This window comes from Ambystoma mexicanum, chromosome 3q (assembly GCF_040938575.1).
Source record: "Ambystoma mexicanum isolate Mex_15411 chromosome 3q, UKY_AmexF1_1, whole genome shotgun sequence".
Taxonomy (NCBI): Eukaryota; Metazoa; Chordata; class Amphibia; order Caudata; family Ambystomatidae; genus Ambystoma; species Ambystoma mexicanum.
The window spans coordinates 1,016,968,075-1,016,992,482 of NC_090926.1; the positions used below are offsets into that span (position 1 = coordinate 1,016,968,075).

The window sequence follows — 24,408 nt, forward strand, 5'->3', positions numbered from 1 at the left end:
AATGTTACAGGAGCGAAACAAGGCTCCAAGAGGCACAGACAAAAAGGGATAAGAGTTAACCCTTTCAAATACTCCATGTAAGATGGGGAGTACTGGGTCTGTGGTTTAAAGTGACTATATAAAGTTAATGGCAACTTTACCTGTTTCTGGGGGACAGTAGTCAGCCCCAGAAAAAATGAGTCAGGGGTAAGTCTCAAAGACAACCCTGTGTCACTGCACTGAAGCTTGAGCGTGCCGACTTGTCCCTGGCTGAAAACGTGGGGAAGGGAAGCCAACGGCTCAACTATCCTGATATATAATTTCTTGAACACTTTTCTTTTGTATAACATTGTTTACCACACCATTTGTATTTAGAAGTAAGGAATGGCAATAGGTTTATTAGTAGAGGCACTTTTATTTTGACAGACTCCACTAGCACTGCGTTATTATTTGATGGTCGTAGCTTGCTCCCATCCTTAGAATTAGGATTAGATAGGTGTTTTTCAAACCCGATTGGAGTTCAATAAGGAACAAGTTACTTACCTGTAACTGTTGTTCTCCAGCATGGGTCTGGCATGGATTCACATGCTCATGAATATTCCCCGTCGTCAGGATGGGAATACTCGGTAAAGAAAAAATCAGTATCAGTTTCGTTTCTGATCTGTCTTTCTTAGTAGTAACCAATCACTGATCTCTGGGTCATACTGCCCCCAGCCAATGACTGCCCTCTCCCTAAGCCCCGCCCCTGGCAACCATCCTCAGATTTGGGAGCACGCCAAGTGGCAGTATGACCAAGTGAAGAGCCGCAGAGGGGTAGGTAGGAGGGTTCGCATGTGAATCCATGCCAGACCCATGCTGGAGAACAACAGTTAAAGGTAAGTACCTTGTTTCTTCTCCAGCATGGGGTCTGGCATGGATTCACATGCTCATGCATTAAAGAAAACATAGTAGTATACCCATGCACAACCACGGGAGGTGGCAACAGGCTCAACATTAAGCAATACAACAACTCAACATTAAGCATCTCTTACCTCCACACCAGGCTCACCTTAAGCGAACAGGTTGCGCAGCACTGCTTGGCCGACCCTGTACTCCTCCCTGGAGTCCCGATCGATGCAGTAGAATCTTGTGAAGGTGTGCGTCGACCTCCACTTAGCAGCCCTGCAGATGTCCAGCAGGGGTACACCAGACAGGAACGCCGTGGTAGCGATCGCTCTGGTGGAATGGGCTCTCGGACGGCCGGGCAGCGGTCGTTTTGCAAACCGGTGACAATGCATGATGCAGCCGGAGAGCCATCTGGGAATGGAAGTCTTCTAGTGAGCCTTCCCTTGATTCACAGATCCAAAGTTCACGAATAGCTGTGATGTCTTCCGAAAACTCTTCGTGCGGTCCACGTAGAACTTCAGCGCTCTGCCTACATCCAGCGAGTGCAAAGCCCTCTCGGCCGGCGTCAAAGGCGTTGGGAAGAAAACTGGTAACACCAAGGGCTCGTTGAGGTGGAAGTCCGACGGCACCTTGGGCATGAAGGAGGGGTGCGTCCTTAGCACTACCCTTGTGTCATGAAAAGTCAAGTATGGAGGCTTGCAAGATAGGGCCTGAATCACTCCCACTCGTCGTGCAGAGGTGATGGCCACGAGGAACGCTGTCTTCCATGACAGGAACTTCAGGGGCGCCGAGTGCATAGGCTCGAATGGGGCTCCCATGAGCCTGGTCAGCACCACATTAAGTTCCCCACGCCGGGGCAGGAGCCTTCACAGGCGGGAATGAACGGAATAGTCCCTTCATAAATTCCTATACCAGGCGATGAGACCACAAGGACGCCCGTCCCGTAGTCCTGGGATATCGGGAGATGGCAGCCAGATGTATTTTTATGGAGGCGTGAGCCAGTCCAGCCTTGGCCAGTGACAGTAAGTACGGCAGCACTTGAGGGGCCGTAATCCGCAGAGGGTTAATCTTCTGTGCACGGCACCAGACAGAGAACCTCTTCCATTTATGACCGTAACACTTGAGAGTTGAGGACGCCCTGGCCTTTGCAAGAACCTCTCTGCAATCAGCCGGGATATCGTACCCTCCAAACTCTAGTGCTGCAGGAGCCAGGCCTGCAAGTTCAGCGACTGTGGGTCGTGGTGTAGAATGGTGCCTCCTTCTCTGGAGAGAAGATCTGTGTCGCCGGCAGCCTGACTGGTGGGGACGTTGACAAGTCCACAAGGTCCGGGAACCAGATCTGCCTCGGCTACGCCGGTGCAACGAGGATCATCCTGCATCTGGACATCTTGAGCTGGCCGATTAGGCAACGGAGGGAACGCGTACAGAAACAGGCCATCCCAAGGGAACGAGAAAGCATCGCCCATGCTCTTCGGCTGTGGGAACCTGCTGGCGAACCTCTGGCACTTGGAGTTCGCCGCCGTCGCGAACAGATCGATCTGGGATTTTCCCCATCGTTGGAAGAGTCGATCTGCATGATCCTGTCGCAGTTCCAACTCGTGGCACGAGCGCAGCTCCCTGCTGAGTGAGTCGGCGATGGTGTTTTTCCTTGGATAGGGCTGGGGACCTGGTTCCGCCCTGCTTCCGTATGTAGAACATCGTGGTGGTGTTGTCTGTGAAGATCCTCACCACCTTCTCCTTGAGGGACGGGAGGAACTACTTGAGCGCCCAGAACACTGCACGGAGCTCCAAGATGTTGACGTGAAGAGACCTCTCCTCCGGGAGCCAAGGGCCTCTTGCGTGGAGATATCCGGTGTGGCCTCCAGAGAGGCGTCCGTAGTCACCATCACCTGAAACGCCGGGGTTTGTAAGTCCGTGCCCGTCGTGTGGTGAGCCTGGGTGCCCCACCATAGATCGCCCGACGGAACTCCTCGTCGAGGGGGATCCTGTCCTCGAAGCAGCCCCCCGCCTGAACCCAGCGGGCGTTGAGGATCTCCTGTAGCGGACGCATCCGAAGTCTGCAAAGGGGAACAAGGTAGATGCATGAGGATATCATCCCGAGAAGGGACTTGATGGACCTCACCCTGGACACGTCCGTGGCTAACAATCGCCGTACCTTGCCCGGGATGGTTTTGGTTCTCTCCTCTGAAGGGGAGGGCAATTGCTCCACTGTATCGAGCTTCGCCCCCAAAAACAGAGCTACCTGTGACGTAACCAGGTGGGATTTGGGGTAGTTGATGGAGAACCCCAGCTTCGTAAGCAACCGGACGGTTCTCGCTGTATGATCGACGGCGAGTTCCCTTGACCTTGCCCGGATTAGCCAGTCGTCCAGGTAGGGTAGACGAGGATCCCCTGCAGGTGCAGCCGCGCCACCACTGGTGCCAGGCACTTGGTGAAAACCCTGGGTGCCGACTTCAATCCGAACGGTAGGGCTCTGAATTGGTAGTGGCGTCCTTGAACCACGAACCTGAGGAACTTCCTGTTCCTTTCTAGAATGGGGATGTGGAAGTAGGCATCCTCCAGGTCCAGCGACGATAGGAAGTCGCCTTCCTCCACCAGTCCCAGTACGTGCTGGAGGGTGACCATCCTGAATTTCTGCGCCTTGATGTATTTGTTTAACCGACGCAGGTCTAGGATGGGGCGCCAACCACCTGTCTTCTTTCTGACGAGGAAGTACCTTGAGTACACTCCGGAGCCCCGGAGCCTCCTGGGGACGAGCTCGATGGCACCTTTCTTGAGCATCGCCTTTACCTCCAACAGCAGTTGAGGGACGCGATTCTCCTTCCTGACCACGGGAGGAATGCTAGGGCACCTCTTTAGGAATTATAGTGAGTGCCTGTTGGCCAGGGTGTTCAACACCCAATGATCGGAGATGGACTCCCACACCCTGACGAACTTAGTCAGTCGGCCTCCCACTGGGGTGCTTCGGCGGGGGCCCGACCACCTGGCCGGGTCAGTCTGGCTTGGATGCGGCCTTGCCTCCTTGGCGACGACGGCGGGAACCTCCTTGCTTGCAGCAACCTCTGTAGGCCTCTTGGGAAGAGGAGCGGGCCGCCTGGCAGGAGGAGGAGCCACCGCTGGATCCTTTGGAGGCACCCTATCTGCCTCCAGCGCTCCGAAAGGGCTGTCGCTGCTGAAGCACTGCAAGGGCCTGGGCCGTCTCAGAGTCGGTCTTGATGGCCTGTAGAGACTCATCCACCGCCTTACCAAAGAGGTTGTTGCCGTCGAACGGCATGTCCAACACTCTGGTCTGGACGTCTTTGGCGAAAGTCTGTTGCCTTGAGCCATCCTCGTTGTCCGAGGCAAACTCTGTTGCCCAGTTGGCGAAATCCAGTATTGGCAATGTCCGTTGCCACCGTAATGGCGTGATCCGGCGCCACCTCGCCCTCCTGCAGAATTTCTAGGGCCTCTGCCCTTTTTTTTTTTTAATCAGGCAGGAAATCTAGCAGGGGAGCTATCTTGAACCAGAGCTCCCTGTCGTAGCGGGCCACGATCGCTAAGGCATTGGCTGCCTTAATCGTCGTCACCGCCGACGAGATGACCCGAGGTCCCATAGAGTCCAACTTCTTGCCCTCGCTGTCCGGCGGGGAAGTGGAAGTTGAAGACGCCGCACCCGCTGCCGCCTTCTTAGCCGCTGCCGAGACGACCAAGTCCGGCGTGGGCAGGGCCCTGAGGCACAAGGGGGCGGCATCAGGACTCGGTACTTCTTCTCGTACCTGTCCCTCTTGGCGGGTGTCGTGGAAGGGTTCTTGAGGACGGCAAGCCCCATCGTCCCAGATGTCGTCAAGTAAAGGCACCGTGAGGACCGTCTTCCTCTTAGCCTCTCGTCGTTGGTACAGAAACCCCTCCTTTTTCTGTTCTTCAGGGCAGAGCTGGAAGAGCTCGGATGCCCTGGTTATCATGGTGTGGAAAGAGCCAACCTCGTCGGCTGGGGACGCCCGTGGGTGTGGCGACGGGATGTCTGCTGTGTCATCGCCGCCGTCGTCCGTCCCCGTATCCGTCGCCGTATCCTCTCCCGGCGAGGGGGATGAGGGGTCCACAGGCCTCGCGGGCACGAAGGGCGGAGCGGGGTGGACTCTTCTCTGCTTGTTCGGAGGGTTTCCTGACGGGCCTGGTTCTGGATCCTCCGTCGGGGTCCGTGGTAATCTCGTCCTTATCTCGGTACATAAGGATTGGATTGCCAACAAAATGGCCGTCGAGCTATCCTGGAGCTCAGGCAATGGCTGCGGCGGACGGGCAGGCCGTTCCACTGGGCCCTGTTCGTCGTCCTCGTCGCAATCTTCAATCACGTCAGCAGGGACCGTCCCCTGGGATCGAACCTCTCGTTGAGGTTTATGAACCTCACGCTGAGGCCTATGGACCTTTCGTTGAGGCCCCTCGGTCTCCACCAGTTCCTCCCCAGAGGCTGATTCCGAGTCTGTAGTGGCCACCGGCCCACCCCCCCCCTGTTTCAGCCAGGGGTTTCACGGGGGTCTTAGCGGTGGGCTGGAAAGAGGATTCCCTCTGCGGCGGCAGGGATACTCTGGGCCAAGAAGCCGTTTCCATTGGCGTAGTCTCAGCCGGCTCCGCCAGGGTCGCAGAGACCACACCGGTAGAGGCCTTAGCCGGGTGGATCAAGGCCCTCACCACCTTAGGTGCGCCCTGAGCCTTCGCCTTGAGGGAAGGGTCAACCCCTCGCTCCCCCTTCGAGATCGACCGGGTCCGCTCCAGCGGCCTACCCGGGTTCTCGGACTTCTTCCCTGAACCAGAGCGCTGGCTCGTGGTCGAACGTGCCAGGGAAGTAGCGCCCTGCTTGGCAACCGAAGAGCCTGACCTATCGGCGCTTCCGGAGCCCGCGGACTCACGGTGCTTGGCCTTCTGATGGGCCCCCATCGCCGGGGCGCCCTCAAAGGACTTAGAAGCACGCTCAACCTTCTTCTTCGCCTTCTCGCATGCTGTGCCCTTCTCCAGCCAGGAGGCGAGGCAGGAACGATGATCTTGTTTGGTCCGTTCCGAAAGGTTCTTGCAGAACGCACAGTCCTTCTCCACGTGCGTCTTGTCCCCATGGAGGCAGTAGAGACATCGCGAATGCTCGTCCTCCTTGAAAACGTTATATAAACCACATCCAGGGCAGTTCCAGAACAGCTTGGAAAACTTCACCCTTGAGGGGCGTAGAAGAATTCCGAAACGGGTCCCCGTTATCGGAAGTAGAAACGGTGGAGCTTGATGCTCGATTAAACCTAAAAATGAGAAAATCTCCTGAAAAAGCGTGAAAACGCAGTAAAAAACTCGAGAGCTAAACACGAGGACTCACAACACTTGAGCGTGTGGTAAAAATCTGAGGATGGTTGCCAGGGGCGGGGCTTAGGGTGAGGGCAGTCATTGGCTGGGGGCAGTATGACCCAGAGATCAGTGATTGGTTACTACTAAGAAAGACAGATCAGAAACGAAACTGATACTGATTTTTTCTTTATCGAGGATTCCCAGCCTGACGACAGGGAATATTCATGAGCATGTGAATCCATGCCAGACCCCATGCTGGAGAAACACTGTTGAACTGTGATCAATTGTGGTGGTTTTCACTGTTTGATACCATGCCTTCCTTAAAGCAGCAATAAATATATATTCCTTATTTACCGACTTGTTGGGAAATATATCACACTGAACCACAATGTTATAAAAAAACAAGGCCAAATACACAGAAAACAGACAAATGAAATCTAACACATTTTTATGCTTGGAAAAGTTATAGGCGATTCAGTTTTCTTCGGTATCGAAATGTACCATTTTGCAAGAAGAGTATTCTTAATGATATACATTTAGAACGCTCATGCAAACAAAAACATTCATGCTTACATGACTACAGTCATTACCAGTTTTTTGGGAAGCTTCTCATCATTTTCCAGAGCTTTCCACAGCTTCTTCAGGCACTGCATTAGCTCCTGGAAACCAGACTCTGCATCCAGCTCATAGAGAAGGCAGGAATAGCCCAAGACAGCATCGTGGAAGCACGCGACACGGTCCACATCCATGTCATTCTCACCAGCAGAGATGGAGGCCAGGTCCACAAACACTTTGAGCTCGTTGATATCTGAAGATTTTGGATACATGGCGAGGAAAGTGTAAGAGCTCAACAGGCTGCATTGTCGGCAGTAGTTAGGATAAACAGGCATCTACTACCCTGAGAACATGGTGCACTGCCTAGGGCTCCAGCACATAAATGTATTCACAATTATTCTAGAAAGTCACAATGTACTGAGAATAAGGCCTGATTTAATAACTGGAGGAAGAGTCACTTCATCCAGAGCTCCACCTATGCCTCACCACTTCCAGAACAGTGCCAAATTTGCCACCAAATGTATTGGCAGTGCAGCCAAGTGGCAGCTGGCAGTGCATCAGCAGATATTTCGCCAGCTTGAAGACAGAATTAGCCCCCACTGTCACACTCTTCCAATAGACCTATGAATAGAAAAGGGATTCACTCCACTAGGCAGTAGCGACAGACCAAGGTCCCTCAAAATCATGCTAGAACAACTGTGAATTTCTGAAAAGCCTCCCAAGTGAGACTGGGGGGCATAGAAGAAAATGCAAAGTAAAGGGAACACAACTAGAAAAAAGTAGACAGGAACACTATAACCACTGGGTAGTTTCTAGCCTTAGTCCGCTAATGAATACCTCCCGTTATATGAAACACCGAAGCATACAATGAATAGATCAATGCATCAGATATGTACCTTCCAGGGCTTCTTTTACCCAGGCTATGAATTCTTTCCTCTGCGTGACCAACTCCAAGCACAACCGGCGGTCTTCGGTGATCTCTGCCAGGATATGTCTTGCCTGCATGAGTTGCTGGGTGATGCATGAAATGGTCTGGTCGTTGATGTTCACAAACCCATTACCCTGCAACAGAGCATAACATGCAGTGAGACACCATTTACCAGACATGTTAAGATTTTACAAAAGGCTTGTTCTACCCCTCTGCCTCAGGAGACAACAAACGCAAAATCTATGGATACACTTCTGTTCCTCCAACAATTAAGTCCAATTTACTCACCTTAACATCTCTTATAATTCTTAGTCTTTACTTGCCTTCCCCAGACTTATACAATGGCAGATACCATTTGGTCCAAGGATGGATCAGCAGTTATTCCAGCATGACGATATTTACATTTACAATTTTGGCTCAGGGGCTCAAACCAAGATGGCTGCAGCCTAGGAGAGCTCTGCCGCTGAGTAAAATTCCTTTAAAGATACTCACCCCAACGAACACCCAGAGAATCCACATAGCCCGTGGGAGTGTCGTGCGAGTGCTGCCACGTCCTTGCCGCAGATTCTAGACCGGGCAGCTTGGTGGAGGCCCAACGGGCTTGTCGGCCACGACTCAAAGAGACCATGCGGCTTGAATGGTGAGGCATGCTTCTAGGGACTTCCCGGAGAATGTGGGTCGGAGCGCAGTTCCTGGGAACCACAGCAAGTGAGAGGGCCTGCGAGGCAACCTGGAGGCGTGCTGAAGAGGAAGACCCAAGTACTTCCCTGCAGGCAGCACCTGAGGCAGAAATTACATTGTTGGAGGAGGTGAGGCTGGGCGGATCTAGAGGCTCTCGCGATTGGTGCGGGCTCCAGCAGAGGCTTCTCCACCCAGATCAATCGTAGTGAGGCATGCATGGTGTTGAGACTGATTTTCTATACTCTGGCCTGGTGGACAGATCTATAGAAGGCCAACCTATATTTTAACAGGGACAACTCTGAGAAGCTGTAGCCAGAAGCTGTAGCCAAACCAGTTTAAAGTAGCAGTGACAGGCAGTATAGACTAGATTCTTCAGAGGGGAGAGAGTGTAAAGGGTCCACAATGAGGTCACACAATGTCAGTCACAAATTACACTTCGACAAGATGTATAAAAATACAGTTATTTAATTATGGCCAAACACTAAGAAAAATGAATACAAACAGGTAAACTTATCAACCAATACCATCAAACTAAAATACATATATACAGTCACAGGTTCAAGTGCATAATACCAATCAAAATACTCCTGCAAGGGAACGACTAGGTGAGTATCGCACACAAAAAAGTCCACAGAGATGATCCCTAACTAATATTGTCCAACCCTAAATTGCCTGGGGCCTTGTGCCCTATTGTTCAGGATACAATTACACAGAACTTAGGATGCAGGAAAAAATGTATGTAAGGTGTCTGGGGTCCACTTATGGATTCTTAGAGTCAGGGTTCAATATAGACAAGTGCCCAGAGTGATCCCCAACAGTCAGAAGTCTTGAAAAGGAAAGTAATGGCAAAGCCAATAGTGTTAGAATAAAGGTTATTATAAGTCCATTGACTTATAATGGGAGTGAAGGGGTATGTTAAAAGCTCAGCAACTTACCCCCCTCACTTCGAATCTTCCCAAGTCTTTCCAGATCGAAGGAAGGGTAGTGCCGGCTTCCTTTTCCCGCCGAAATCCACGGTCCTCAATTTTTCATAGGTTACAGGTTCTAGTGATTCTCCGGTTAGGATCCTTTGCTGGTGCAAGGACTCTTGATGAAGAAATGCAAAAACAAACGATGCAGCACCCTTCTCAGGACTGGCGGCATGTCAGAAAGCAGGTTTCGGACGGTGCACGCCGCGCACAGTGATGCAACAGGACTCAGTAGCCACAGTGGGACATTCCGGTCTTTCTCGGGTCCCCTTAGTGCTAGGACGCCGAAATTTCACAGAAGGTGTTAGGCATAATCCTGTGCAGTTTCCTTAGGGAGCACTACAGAAGATTAAGACTACAGGTATGAGCAATAAATCCCCTTTGTTATCCATCTGTACCACAAAGATTTAGTTGGTAGCTGTGGCTAAGCAGTCAGACTGATCTCAAGGGGGAGATGAACAGTATTCAGGGTTTACACAATAGAACTACAATACTATGGAACAAGGAAACACTGACCAAAGCTTTGTATTAAAAAGAATATATACATTTATTGTACACACTTCTAGTTCAACACATCAATCACCAGTATTAAAGCAAGTCAAAAATCAGTCAAGAAAAGTATACACAACTCCCTGATTAAATTGTAGACAAGTTTGAGCAAGAGTGAAAACTGAGCAAAACAGCACAGTGAAAACCAAACACAAATGGCTCTCACAAGGGAGGGAAAGAACAAGTTATACAGAGATATACTCTAAAACACCCTAGCAATACTTCCCAATAAGATTGTGAACAAATAAGGAAAGTCAGTACTTTAGCTTGTATAATACTGGAGGTGAAAACCGAGCAAAATGGCACTTCACAATAACTGCTGAACCCATATGCATGCATTAGTAATGGCCGAAGCCCAAACCCTCACCCATAATGATAGGCTCACAACTTGTTTCAAGTGTTGGCAATAAAAAGGCTGTAGGATTTTATTGTACAGATATGGGTTATGACAATAAAAATATCACATATCATGATGGTATCATACTTTTGGGCACCGGGTCCTGAGGTTACCCCCTTGGACCCGTGCCGCTTCTTGTGTCCCACGACTTGTTGTGGGCACCGTACAGTGCCTTGTAACTTCTTTTTGTTCTCCCCTTTTGTAGGGTGGGTGGGTTCTGTGGTAAGGAAGCAAGAAGATTTGGAAGACACTGAGTAAACAGTGAACCTCCTGTTTGCTTGGGTCCCCGTTCAGGGTCCACAAACAGATTGTGTTTACTCCGAGCATACTGCTCTCATTTATAGGACCCAGGGAGGCCCTGGGTCTTTGTTGTGTATGTTGTGGGGGCCGCGGTTGTCGCAGCCACCGGCCGGATAGCCGACTGTCTGACCCCTTGGTGGGGGCAGATCTTTGAACCTGGGACCTGCCTGATGGTTGTTTCCTTGTGGCACTTTAGCACCTTGCTGTTTGGAGGAAGGGTGCGATGACTGTTCACACCTTACCTTTCCGTGGCTTTTGTGCTGCCGAGACTGCGTGTCTCCGTAGCTGGGGGGGAAGGAGAGGAGCAGGCGCGGGGGGTTGGGGCTGCCCCTCTCCCAGCTGCCGATGGTAACAGCAGTTACCCTGCCTCGCTTGTGGGATGCCCATGCAGCATTGCCCAGTTTAAAGAAAGGGGAGGAAAGACAATGCATTACTTACCGTAAAAGCATCTCTGATGGTTGTATCTGCTTAGATTCACATGCTGTGCATAGTCTGACATCCAGTGGTCACTGCGAAGTATTGCATTTTGTTTTTCGTAGTTTAAAAGGGGACGTAGACAAGGCATGTCTGTAACACTATCCCTATAGTGATGTGCATTGTACCCAGAATCCCTCACGTGTCGAGGTCCCTCTGTTTGTATTTTTTCTGCCCTGAGGGAGCCTATTAGACGTGAGTGAGAACAGAAAAGAGAGAAAGGTAAGGATGTCTATGTTCCTTCCATCCGAGCGGGGAGGAAGGGTGGGCACATGTGAATCTAAGCAGATACAACCATCAGAAATGCTTTTACGGTAAGTAATGCATTGTCTTCTGATGTTTGTTAATCTGCTTAGAATCACATGCTGTGCATAGACTAGCGAGCAGAACCCGGAGTTGGAGGTGTGTTGTGAGAAGGAACAGTAGAAAATAGATGTCTTAACACTGCTTGCCCCACCTGGGAATCAGATCTAGAGTGGGCATCTAGACAGTAGTGTTTTGTAAAGGTGTGTACAGAACTCCAGGTTGCCGCTTTGCAAATGGGCTCCAGAGGGACATTTGCGATGAATGCTATGGAAGCCCCAGTGCCTCGAGTAGAATGTGCTCTTGGCTTGAAGGGTAGTTCTCTCTTAGCAAGAGCGTAACAGAGAGTGATGCATTGGACAATCCATCTAGATATAGTGGATTTTGAAACTGCATCTCGATCTCTTCCTGCTGCCACCGAGACAAAGAACTGATTAGTCTTTCTCAGAGGTCTAGTTCTTTCCATGTAAAACATGACAGCCCTGCGTACATCTAGTGTATGCAGGGTCTTTTCTCCCAAACTTGAAGTGTTGTGAAAGAACGTTGGTAATTCTATTGATTGGTTGACATGGAATTTAGAAATGAATTTTGGTGCAAACCTACGATGTGTGCGTAGAACCACCTTATCCGTGTGAACTGTTACAAAGGGGTCTAGTATAGAGAGCGCTTGTAGTTCACTCACTCTCCTAATGGAGGTGATAACTATTAAGAAAGCAGTTTTAAGAGTGAGGTTCTTAAGGGATGCTTTGTGCATGGGTTCAAAGGGTGAGCCCATAAGCCTGGTAAGTACCACATTTATGTCCCATCCGGGAGCTGGGTTAGCTATAGGAGGGTGTATTCTCTTTACTCCCTCCATGAAGGCCTTAATAACTGGGACTTTCCACCATGACAGTTTGTGTTGAGAAGTGGTATATGCGGAAAGTGCAGCTAGATGAACTTTAATGGAATTAAAGACCAAACCTGAGTCTAATAAATGAGTCAGGTAAAGAACAATTTGTGTGGGAGAACAGTCAACTGGGTTGATGATCTTATCTCTACACCAGATGACGAATCTTTTCCATTTGCTGGAATAGCAATAACGAGTGTTAGGTTTTCTAGCCTCCTTAAGAATGTCCATGCATCTTTGAGGGACTTGTAAATGTCCAAATTCTATGACCTCAGGAGCCAGGCTGCTAGGTTCAGGGTCAGTGGGCATGAGTGTAGTGTTCTGCCCTTGTCCTGTGACAGCATGTTGTACGGGCAGGGAAGTTTCACTGGAGGAGATAGACATTTCCATCAAGTGAGCGAACCATGGCTGCCGGGCCCACATATGGGCCACTAGTATCATGGTAACTGGTTCCTGGTGCGTCTTGTGCACTATCTTCTTGAGAAGGGGAGTCGGGGGGAAAAGCATAAAAAAATTTCCCTGACCATGGTATCGATAGACCGTTACCCTTGGATTGGTTCTGGGGGTACCTGGAGGTGTAATCTTGGCAGTTCTTGGGAGTACTCCAGCCTTGCGAACAGATCTATTTCTGGGAATCCCCATTGCGTGAAGACGTCGAAGACTATGTCTTCTTGTAACCGCCATTCATACTCTGCAGGCAGAGGGAAGTCTCTGCTCAGTTCGTCTGCCAGCAGATGGAGTTCCCCATGTACATGTTGTGACAACAGGAACATGTTGTGTTTCAGAGCCCACTTCCAGATGTTCTGGGACAGCTTGGACAGTCCTGGAGAGTGAGTGCCCCCCCTTGCTTGTTCTGATAGTACATGGCTGTGGTGCTGTCTGTGAGGACCATCACTGTCCTCCCTTGTAGGTGTGCCTGGAAAGCCTTCAGTGCTTTGAAGACTGCTAGCAGTTCCAGCAAGTTTATGTGTTTGGACGCTACGCTCGGAGTCCAAACTCTGTGTGCAGTCTGACGGGATAGGTGAGCCCCCCATCCTGTGAGGGATGCGTCTGTGGTTAGAGTGGCCTCCACTGCGGGGGTGGCGAATGGTTTCCCTATGACAAGGTTTTCCTTCGACCACCACCGTAGCGAGAGAACCAAGGCCTGCGAGACCCCCACTAGATCGTCCCATTGTCCGCTGGCCTGACACCACTGGCTGTTGAGCCACTCTTGCATTGGGCGCATGCACAGTCGCGTGTGAGGTACCAAATATATACATGACGCCATCATTCCTAGCAAACGCATTACTTGGCGCACCGTCACCTCTCAACCGGCCATATATTGAGGGATCTGAAACAGCATATTTTGGACCCTCTCTGAGGGGAAGACGAGGGCGTCCTTTGTTCGAATTAGAGCCCCTAGGAATTGTTTGATCTGGCTCGGGTCTAGGCTGGACTTCTTCTCGTTGATGGAGAAGCCCAGTTGGAATATAAGGTCTACAGTCCTTTGGGTATTTGAGAAGCATGTTTCGTAAGAATCCCCTGTTATGAGCCAATCGTCGAGGTAAGGGTATACTGGGATGGACAACCTGCGCAGGTGGGCCACTGCCACTGCCAGTACTTTTGTGAATAACCTTGGCGCTGACGCTATGCCGAAGGGTAGCACTCTGAACTGATAGTGTTTGCCCTCTATCATGAACCTGAGGTATTTTCTGTGCGTTGGCAACATTAAAATATGAAAGTATGCTTCTTTCATGTCCAGTGTTGTCATGTAATCTCACTACGAAAGTAGGGGGATTACTTCCTGTAGGGTCACCACTATGAAAAAGTTTTGACAAATTTGTTCACTGGGCACAGATCTAGTACAGGGCGCATGGTTAAGTCCTTTTTGGGTACAAGGAAGTACACTGAATAAATACCTTCCGTTACCTGTGATAGAGGCACAACCTCTATTGCTCCTTTTAGTAGCAGTAGTTCCAATTCTTGAAGAAGAATGGCGAGGTGTTCCTATGACAGGCGTCCTCCCCTTGGGGGTCTGTACTTGGGGGACCGACTGAATTCTATACAGTACCCATCGGTATGATGTTATTCCCTCCCATGCTGGTAGGAAAGATGTCAACCGGCCCCTGACCAGTGATGCATGGGAGGGGACCCGGATCTTCGGGTCATTTGGTGTTGGTGCCGGGGAACCTCTGGTAGTGGGGCCCCAACCTCTGCCCTTGCCACGGCACTGTCCTCTTTGCGTGTACTGGCCACTGGTTCCCTGAGTAGAGGACCAGTTGCCTGTAGTGTACTGCTGTTGTTGGCGTTGTCCTCGAAAAAATGGTTTGTTGCCAAATCCTCGCTTATTGGGAGGCCTTGAGATTTGGTCTAAGGTCTTGAGGGTGTTGAATTCTTTCTTCGCAGTCTCCAGTGCGTCGACCACTGCCTTCCCAAAGAGGTTAGACTCCTCTATTGGGTTGTTAATGAGGGACGCCTGGGTTTCTGGCTTAAAACCGGAATTGCGGAGCCAGACATGCCGCTTCAAAAGAATTCCCCGCACTAAAGAAAGGCCGTTTTCGGCGTGTCACTCGCTGTCCGTTTCTGGCCGTCCTTGGAAACTATACACGCCAAGCTCTCGACGATTAGTTTCTCCGTCGAGGGTTCGTCTGGCATCGTGCTGGGGGGTGCCGAGTCTTTTTCGGCGACGATAGCGCGATTATGAGGCGCGGCGCCTGATGTTTTGGTGGTAGCACCCTTGTCTGCAGGTAGCCCAGTCGCTAGTCACGGCTGCGGTGGCGGGGAGGGCTTGCGACCCTTACGGTCGGTGGAGGTAGCCGGTAGGCCTGGTGTCTCCGTTGGCGCTAGGGTTGTCTTCGTCTTCGACGAAGGCGTGCCGTGGGTTGTGTGCTTGTGTTTGTGCTTTCTGTGTTCGTCCGTGCCGCCGGGGTGTTCATCCCCATAAGCAGGGCGTGAGCCGAGCTCGTCGGGGCCGGGGACAGACGAGGAGCGGGAGCGCTCCCTAGAGGTCTACAACCTCCGACGCGGAGGTCGGGTTATCACTATCCTCGTCACACTCGGCGGTGGCGGCGGGTGAGGAATCAGACCTAGACATAGCGTAGGCTGGCCACCTTTTGACCCTGCGGTCCTATAAAGTCTTAGGCTTAAGAAGCTTACAGGCCGCACAGCCGTCCTCTTTGCGGTCGAGGGGCAAGCAACGGTTATACCGTTTGTGCTTCTCTTTCCAAGTGAATTTGCCCTTGCAGCGCGGGCAAAATCTAAAGGGAGTCCTCTCCATAGTTGAGGATTCAGTTAAACGTGATAACGACCCCGAAGGAAAGGGAGGGAAAGGCATTCTCAGAAAGAACAAGAAATGTCCCACGACCCCACTCTCCCTACTGTCTTAGGCCAGTGAGGCCACGCCACGTGTTCGGCATTGCCGAAGGATCTCCTCCGTCGAAGTAACCGTCGTCGAAGTTCTTATTCGGCGGTGAAACAGCTTCTCAGCTATGTCATCGAAGGAGTGTTCTAATGTATATGTTCTTAAATAACGACCAAAGGGTCGAGTAAATGTCTTTGCAATTTCTTTCGAGGAGCTCCGCGTAAAGGCGACCAATATCTGGGTGGAAAAAAACAATCAGAGGGACCTCAACGCGTGAGGGATTGTGGGTACAATGCACGTCACTATAGGGGTAGTGGTACAGACACGCCTTGTCGACGTACCCCTACGGAAAACAAAATGCAATACTCCGCAGTGACCACTGGATGTCGGACTATGCACAGCATTTGATTCTAAGCAGATTAACAAACATCAGAAAGGTAGTTATAAGAGTTAGATGCACCAACACATTTCTAGGTGAGAAGCAATCTAGAGAAGGCAGCTATAACAGATTTAGCCAGAGTCAATAGGCCTGTGCCAGAGTCAGTGGTACAGGGCAAAGTGCCCAGGAGCAAAATGTTCTTGTAGCTGCAGTCAAGTCTTTGTTAAATGATTCGAAAAGGCGGTTGCAGAAAGTAAAAGACAAGTTTAGTCAATAGGGGTGGCCAACCCAGGAGGTAGGTAAAGGATTTCAAACACATTTAGCAATACCCCGCGAAACGGAGGCCTGGCGGAACAATGTACCTGAAAAGTGAAAGCGGCTCCTGCGGTGCAATGGTACCGGGCAGTTCCTGCAGTTCGTGTTCTCCAGCAGAGGAAGAGAGGCTCTCGTCGTGGAGGAAGGTTTGAGTTACTGGACTGCCCAGGGAAGAAGCCAGCCGCGGTGATGCTGAAACTGATTAAAAGGTACGCTCCTTTAAATCGCAGTCGTGGTGGACGGGTGCCTGGCTAGCCGGTCTCCAAGTGCTGGGTACTGGCGATTTGACGAAGGCAGGTCCTGGAAGGCGATTGGCAAACTGGTTGGCCCCACCAGCTCAAGGGAAGAAGACTCTTGCAGAGGAAGATCTTCTCTCATCGTGTGAAGAAAAGTGGTGAGACGCTGCAGCAGGACTTCACTGGTGGTTCAGTTGTTGCAGATGTCTTTGGCTTCTCTCCTCTTCGGCTTCTTAGTTCCAGTGGGGACATCTTGCTCTTCCAGTCCTCAGGACCCTGCTTTTATGCAGAAATACCCCCATTCATACAGCCTAGCTGTCGCTCACACAGTGGAGTGGTCATCCTGGCGGGAGACCCTCCAGCCAATCAGGGAAGAGTGTGACTTGGGTTGCTGAGGTAACCTTGTCCAGGAGGCCTACTCCCCCTCCCACACAATGGGTCCACCCCAGACTCAGTGGCACCGAAAGGAGGGCTTCTTGGCAGAAGCCCGCCAAAAGGACAAACAAAGGATGCCCGACCTCGGTTAGGATCTTAGAGAAAGAAACAAGAACGAATTTATATAAAAGTTTTGGCAAATAAAACCTTTACACAGAGTAAAGTTAATATAAAAATAAACCGGCGGTATGTTAGAGGCTGTCAGTAAATGGTAAAAAAAGTGGTAGCCTCGAACAATGGGAAAATCCCATAGGGAAATATTTGCGGTCGAATATTTTTGGTGGTAACCACTGCCACCACCCAGAAACCTTTGAAGGAGGGCCTGTAAGGTGCCATCTCGAAAATGAGCATAAGGGAAAAGCTATTACCCCTTGCCAGTACCTCCATAGTAAGATGGTTTGTACTGGTTTAGTTCATAAAGATTGACTAGCAAAGTCAACGGGGACTTTACATGCCCTGGGAGACAGTAGTCAGTCCCAGGGTATGGAGTCTATGTTTGGGGTTCACTACGACACCCCTGTGTTACTGCACGGAGGGTGCTGTGTAACACGTGTATAAAGATGGTTACTATGAGGGTGAGATAAACCCCATAGACATTAAACACAAAAAAATGCCTGGAACACACATAGGAAATATGCCTAAAAGTGGTAAAAAGAGTCTCACTCTTAGCAGGAGAAAAAAACAATCCCTTCAAATACAGCAAAGCTGCTGGGGGACTCTATGGGTAAGGGAAATTAGCCATAGAATGAGAATTCTCCCTAACAGAGAGGGTCATTGCAGTGGCAGCTGAGGGTGTGGTTTCAGGAGGAAACTCGGAACGGTGACGAAGATAACCCGGTAGCCCAAAAACAAAGCTGGTCAGCGACGGGACGATTCCCGGGCACTTCCGAAGGTGGTTTTTGTGCTGGGCACGTGTAGGCTTCGGGAATGGATGGTCTTTCCACTCCTGGGGTTGTAGCACCTTTGCAGGCCTACTGAAGATCACGAGACAGACAGGGCTCCACCAGGACTCTAGCAGAAGTTGATTGCCAGGCCTCCCTCAAACAGGTTTCGGGTTTCTTTGCGGGTCTCCTCAGCTGGACAGATTCTTGGCTCCTTCAGGTTCCTCCAGGATCTCTCAGAAATGCATGCAGGGGCCCTCTTCTTATCCTAAAAGCCAGGTAGGAGTCGAAACTCCCACTAGCCAATGGCAGAACTAGCCCACACACACCCCCCACAGTGGTCCATTCAGGACCACTGGCGGGAACACTCATGCATACCACTCAGACTCACAGAAACCAGGATGTGTATTGGAGCCAGACTAGCCCAGCCCACATCCTGCCTGCAAACACACAAAGCCCTCCTGTAGCCCGCCAAAAGCTGCTGCTTTCCCGGGCACTGGAAGTCCTTATAAGGATCTTTCTGGCCTCTGAGGCCAGGAAGAAGGCTAAACACCAAGATGCAAAAAGAATTCGCGAAAAACCTTATGGCACGGACATGTTTGACCAGAACCACAGTAAGTAGCCAAAGACGGTTAAGCTAAAACGAAATTCCCCAAAAAGTGGGGATAAGTCACTGGTGCCACCAGCCCATCTTTTAAGCACATCTAGAGTAATCAAAAAATCCTTTTAGTGTTAGTCTAGAGCAAAACAAAAATGAACCCCATTGCACTGCAGTGGAAGCTGCTTTGTGCAATGATAAAAAGTTACCACATGCTATACAGAAGTAACCACAAGTAGGAACATATTCACAAGACTGAGGGAAACACGGTTTCCCAGTACTGATGGCCTTAAGGACATATCAGTTTCCCCATAACATGTGGGCATAGGCCGATATATAGTGAAGCTCAAGGCTTCACTGTACTGCAAAAAGTACAGGTCAGATTGAAAAATAAAAGCAAAAAGTTTGGGGGTTCCATAAAGTTGGAAGGAAAGGTGCAGTAAAGAGAATCTTTCCTAACACATAGTACCATGTGCCCAAATGTGACGGGCCTATTGGCTACAACCCCCAATCCCACCCCCACCCCCACAACCCTGAGCCAACCGGAAGCAGTACGCCCACCCCCCAAAGGGTGTTGGCGGCCTTGATGGTCATCGCTGCAGAGTAAATACCACGTTGTCTGTTAGGCAGAATCCTGTGCAGTGCCCTTACGGACCAATACACACAATTAAGACTACAAGCGGTAATACAAGTTCACCTTTGGTACACGCCTGTACTACACTGTTAAAGTGGTAGCAGTAGCGGAGCAGCCAGACTTATCTCAAGAGTAAATGAGCAGTATCAGAGATTACACCAAGGACCACAATTACTGTGACTCGAGCAAACACTGACTCACGGTTTCAGGTAAAAAATATAAGTACATTTATTTTAAACCATCTGTTATAAAACACTACACTTCTATAGATTCGAAAACCACATGTAAAATACACTACACACAACCAATTCCACTTGTTCCAGATTATTCAAGTTAAGTACATTAGGATTTGACAGACGGTTGTTGCGATACTAACGCTTACCCGCGAAGAGAAATGCTCACGAAGTTAAAACACACTTTGTACTTTAGAATTTTAAACAAGGGAAAAGTGAATAAAATCATAGGCAATACTTGTTCAGGGTAAGGAGACTCGAGGACGTGTTCAAAGATACAGATTAAAGTCAATAGGCCTGTGCCAGTGTCAATGGAGCCACCAGCCAAGTCTTAAGGTAAAGGGAGCCAAACAATGCCCCAAGAGGTACAGATAAAAAGGGCTAAGAATTAACCCTTTCCAATACTCCATGTAAGATGGGATGTACTGGATCTGTGGTTAAATAACTATGTAAAGTCAATGGCAACTTTACCCTTTTCTGGGGGACAGTAGTCAGCACCAGAAATGGAGTCGATGGGAAGTCTAAAAGACAACCCTGTGTCACTGCACTGAACACACAAAAGAGTGGGGCTACTAAAGTGGTGTACTCCAGAGTCCACAATCACAAAAACAGATGAAATACACATGGCAAAACACAGGTAAGAGTGGGGGAAAAGCTCACATTCTTACCCAGTGGAAAAAATAAACTCCAGAAATCCAGCAAAGCTGCCGAGAGACTCACTAGGTAAAGAAAATTAGCAATAGAATGAGAATGTTCCCTAACATCGTCCCATAGCATCCAACTTATTCTCCTGTTCAGAGGGGCAGACGCTGCCAAGGAAGTAGCGCCCGATGACAACTTCTTGGCCGCTGCAGAGACCAGAGTCCGATGGCGGTTGAGCCCGCAAGCACTTGGGCGCAGAGTCCGGCACCCTTTATTTCTTCTCTAGACTGTCCCTCTTCGTTGGGGCCGTAGAAGGGTTCTTCACGAGAGACAGGCCTTCGTCCCAAATGTCAATGAAGAGTGCGACTTAAAGGATGGTCTTTCTCATGGTCTTGCAGCGCTTGTACAAGAAGCCCTCCGCCTTCTCTGGCACGAGCTGGAAGAGCTGCGAAGTTCTGCAGATCCTCGCTTGAACGGAACAAGTTACTTGCATGTAACTGTTGTTCTCCAGCATGGGTCTGGCATGGATTCACATGCTCATGAATATTCCCAGTCAGGCTGGGAATCCTCGATAAAGAAAAAATCAGTTTCAGTTTCATTTCTGAACTGTCTTTCTCCTAACAATCACTGGTCTGTGGGTCATACTGCCCTCAGCCAATGACAGCCCTCCACCTAAGCCCCTGCTCTGGCAGCCATCTTCAGATTTGGTAGCACGTAAAGTGGCAGTAGGACCAAGAGAAGAGCCGCAGAGGGGTAGGCAGGAGGGTTCGCATGTGAATCCATGCCAGACCCATGCTGAAGAATAACAGTTACAGGTAAGTAACTTGTTCCTTCTCCAGCATGGGGTCTGGCATGGATTCACAAGCTCATGAATAAAGAATATATAGCAGTACACACATGCACAACCACAGGAGGTGCCAAGGCTCAGCATTAAGCACCTCAACATCTCAACATTAAGCATCTCTTACCTCCTCACCATGCTCACCTTCAAGCGAACAGGTGCGCTGCGCAGCACTGCTAGGCCGACTCTGGACTCCTCCCTGGAATCCCGGTCGATGCAGTAGAATTTCCTGAAGGTGTGCATCAACCTCCACGTAGCAGCCCTGCAGATGTCCAGCAGGGGTACACCAGACAAGAACGCTGTGGTAGCAGCGATCGCTCTGGTCGAATGGGCTCTCGGACGACCGGGCAACGGTTGGTTTGCAAACCGGTGACAGTGCATGATGCAGACGGAGAGCCATCTGGAAATGGAAGCCTTCGAGAGAGCCTTCCCTTGGTTCACAGGTCCAAAGTTCACAAACAAATGTGATGTCTTCCGAAAACTCTTCTTTCAGTCCACGTAGAACTTCAGCGCTCTAGCTACATCCAGCGAGTGCAAAGTCCTCTCGGCAGGCGATGAAGGCGACGGGAAGAAAACTGGCAACACCAAGGGCTTGTTGAGATGGAAGTCCGACAGAACCTTGGGCATGAAGGAGGGGTGCGTCCTCAGCACCACCCTCGTCTTGTGAAAACTCAAGTATGGAGGCTTGCTGGATAGGGCCTGAATCTCTCCCACGCGTCGTGCGGAGGTGATGGCCACAAGGAACGCTGTCTTCCACAACAGGAACTTCAACGGAGCCGAATGCAAAGGCTCAAATGGCGAGCCCATGAGCCTGGTCAGCATCATGTTGAGCTCCCACGCCGGGACTGGAGCCTTCACCGGCGGAACGATCGGAACAGTCCTTTCATAAACCCCTTCACCAGACAATGAGACCAGAGAGATGGCCGTCCTGGAGTTCTGGTGTATCAGGAAATCGCTGCCAGATGTAGCTTGATGGAAGCATGAGCTAGTCCAGCTTTGCAAAAAGAAGTATCTATCAGAGCACACCTAATTACTCAAAAACTAAATAACTATTTAGAGAGATTTTATTACAATTCTGGGTGCTGGGGAGGAATACACGCCCTGACACTGGAGCATGTGTTAAACATAAAACAAAAAGTGTCTAAACTTAAAGACACTCCCGTCCCCTGCACACCTTACAAGCTGAAATAAATCAGTCAAATTTCATAACATTTGCACTTTTATATATAGAAAGAATTGTCAATTTAGGACATAGGTAACAAAATATCTTCATAAAAGTACAGGAAAAAGGTATCAACTGACTTCCAATATGGCCAGCATGAAAAACAAATCAAACCAGACAAAGAAATAAGCTCCCAATTTTGAACTGCAGCTTCAAGCTCTACGCGTTTCGGGGACTATCCCCTTCTTCAGGAGCAAAAATATCTGCAAGTATAGATATATATACACAATTAGAGGACATCTCACATATCATTAAAAGTTTGGACAAACTAAACACATTAAATAAAGAGAATACATTAAATAATTATGTACACATAAATCCAACCACAATTCTACATAACATACACAAGTGGTTGTATATTCACAGTGGTACAACTGGTATGGCTCCAAATGTAAATCTCAAAATGCATTACAACCTAAAACACTTATTTGTATGTACCTCACAGTGGGAATGTTGTCAAAGAAAATAGAGTCTCTGTCTGTGCATCTGTCTGTGCACGACGTACACAGAACCAGGATCCCTGCAAATACTCCTGCCGTCCTCAACAAGTGAAATGTGATTGCCGAACTCTGGAATACCAAAGCATATCTATCAGCTCCAATTACACGTAGTTAAATCACCAAACCTTAATGACTAAACAACTAGTTCAAAAAACACCTATTACTCATTGGCAACTAATCTGTGCAGCTCAACGATCACCAAAATCCACAACCTTGTGCCACCACCTCATCTTTGTGCCAACACATCAACTTAACACAGAAAGTTAAAAAGCCCAAATCCTCAAAGAAAACTCAAAATTTAAATTGTGCAACTCTTACAACATATATTATTTACCTAAGGCTAATCAATAGCCAATCCAATCCAAATTCAGGACTTCCAGTACCCCGCATCCAATGTAAAGCATCCTGCTGATTATAGAAATGTATAATGCAACTAAAAAACAAACACAAGATATACCATTTACAAACTAACACCACCTTTCCAATATAAACATAAATAAATATAAACACATCCACCCAGCTTAAACTTACTTCCAGAAGCGCACCTCTTCACCTCAGATTCAACGGCTTCTCTCCAATTCACATGTAACAGATCCCAACCCACAACACACTTCCTGGCTCATTTTATACTGTTTCCTGGTAGTCACATGATTAAGTCACGTGACCCGCCGGCACTGAATACTAAAAGAATGCACAAAGCTCCCTGCAACCTGCCAAATACACAGGTACTGAGTGAGTAAATCAAACAAAATAAAAAAGACACCAAAGATAAATGTGTGTGTATTTAAAAAGAAGATAGACATAGAAGAAAGACTACATTTTTGATAAAATTGAAAAAATAATGAATAAGTCCCTTAAAATAATTGCTGTCCATCAACCATACCTAACTACGCGGCAAATTCAGAAATAACCAAGTAAACTAGTTATGTACAAATTACCCAAACCCAATAACTACTATTCCATACAACTCTAATGGAACAACCAGTATGCGACACCCGGAAAACACAAATCCCTCCATGTGACCTCAAACTCATATCAATTTATGCATTATGAACTACGCGGCAAATTCAGAAATAACCAAGTAAACTAGTTATGTACTCATTACACAAACCCAATAACTACTCTTCCATACACCTCTAATGGAACAACCAGTATGTAACACCCGGAAAACACAAATCACTCCATGTGACCTCAAACACATCAATTTATGCATTATGAACGACTTAAACCATTCACCAACCATACCTCGACACCTACACAAAACAATTCAAAGAGAACTCTTCATTGAGCCCTCTTGGAGATAAAGTCCCCAAGAGGTCAATCCAAAACATCTCTCTCTGAGCTAATATTCTCAAAAAGTCACCTCCTCTGGGTGGTTTCTTCACCACTTCCAAAACATTAAACCTCAATTGTGCAATAGTATGTCTAGACATATTAAAATGCCTAGCAACTGAAGATTTCTCATTTTTACACTGTATTTGAGATTTATGTTCAGTCCATCTTTCACATGCGGATCTGGCTGTCTGTCCAATATACATTAATCCACACGGGCACTTAATGCTGTAAATCACCCCTGTGGATCTGCATGTGGCAAAATCTCTAAGAGTGATTTTTTTGCCCGTCTGTGGGTGAAGAATGTATTCTCCTTTAGCCACATTGTTACAATGACTACACGACAGACAAGGAAATGTTCCCTTTTTTTTAGTCACCAATGTCATCTGAATTTCCTTCGGCTCTCACAACCCTATCTCTCAGGTTCCTACCTCTTCTATACACCATCATTGGTGGAGATGGAAACAATCCCAGAAGTGTAGGATCATGATGGAGAATCGACCAGTGTTTATGTATGATTCTTTTAACATGCCAACTTTGTTGAGAGAATTTGGAAATATGCAAAATTGCATCAGACTCCTTCTTCACCTTAGGTGTAAGCAATTGCTCCCTTG

At 48.9% G+C, this 24,408-nt stretch overlaps 1 protein-coding gene across 3 annotated transcripts in view; it reads right to left on the minus strand.

Annotated features, from left to right (window-relative positions):
* Nucleotides 1–24,408, minus strand: part of RNF213 (ring finger protein 213) — a 3,248,263-nt gene that overhangs the window by 1,697,311 nt on the left and 1,526,544 nt on the right. For all 3 annotated transcript variants that reach the window (XM_069655189.1, XM_069655190.1, XM_069655188.1), the window contains exons 20-21: nucleotides 7,617–7,782; nucleotides 6,756–6,973 (exon numbers count right to left, since the gene is read on the minus strand). In XM_069655189.1, the coding sequence (XP_069511290.1) occupies nucleotides 6,756–6,973; nucleotides 7,617–7,782 (384 nt within the window). The remainder of the gene's footprint in view (nucleotides 1–6,755; nucleotides 6,974–7,616; nucleotides 7,783–24,408) is intronic.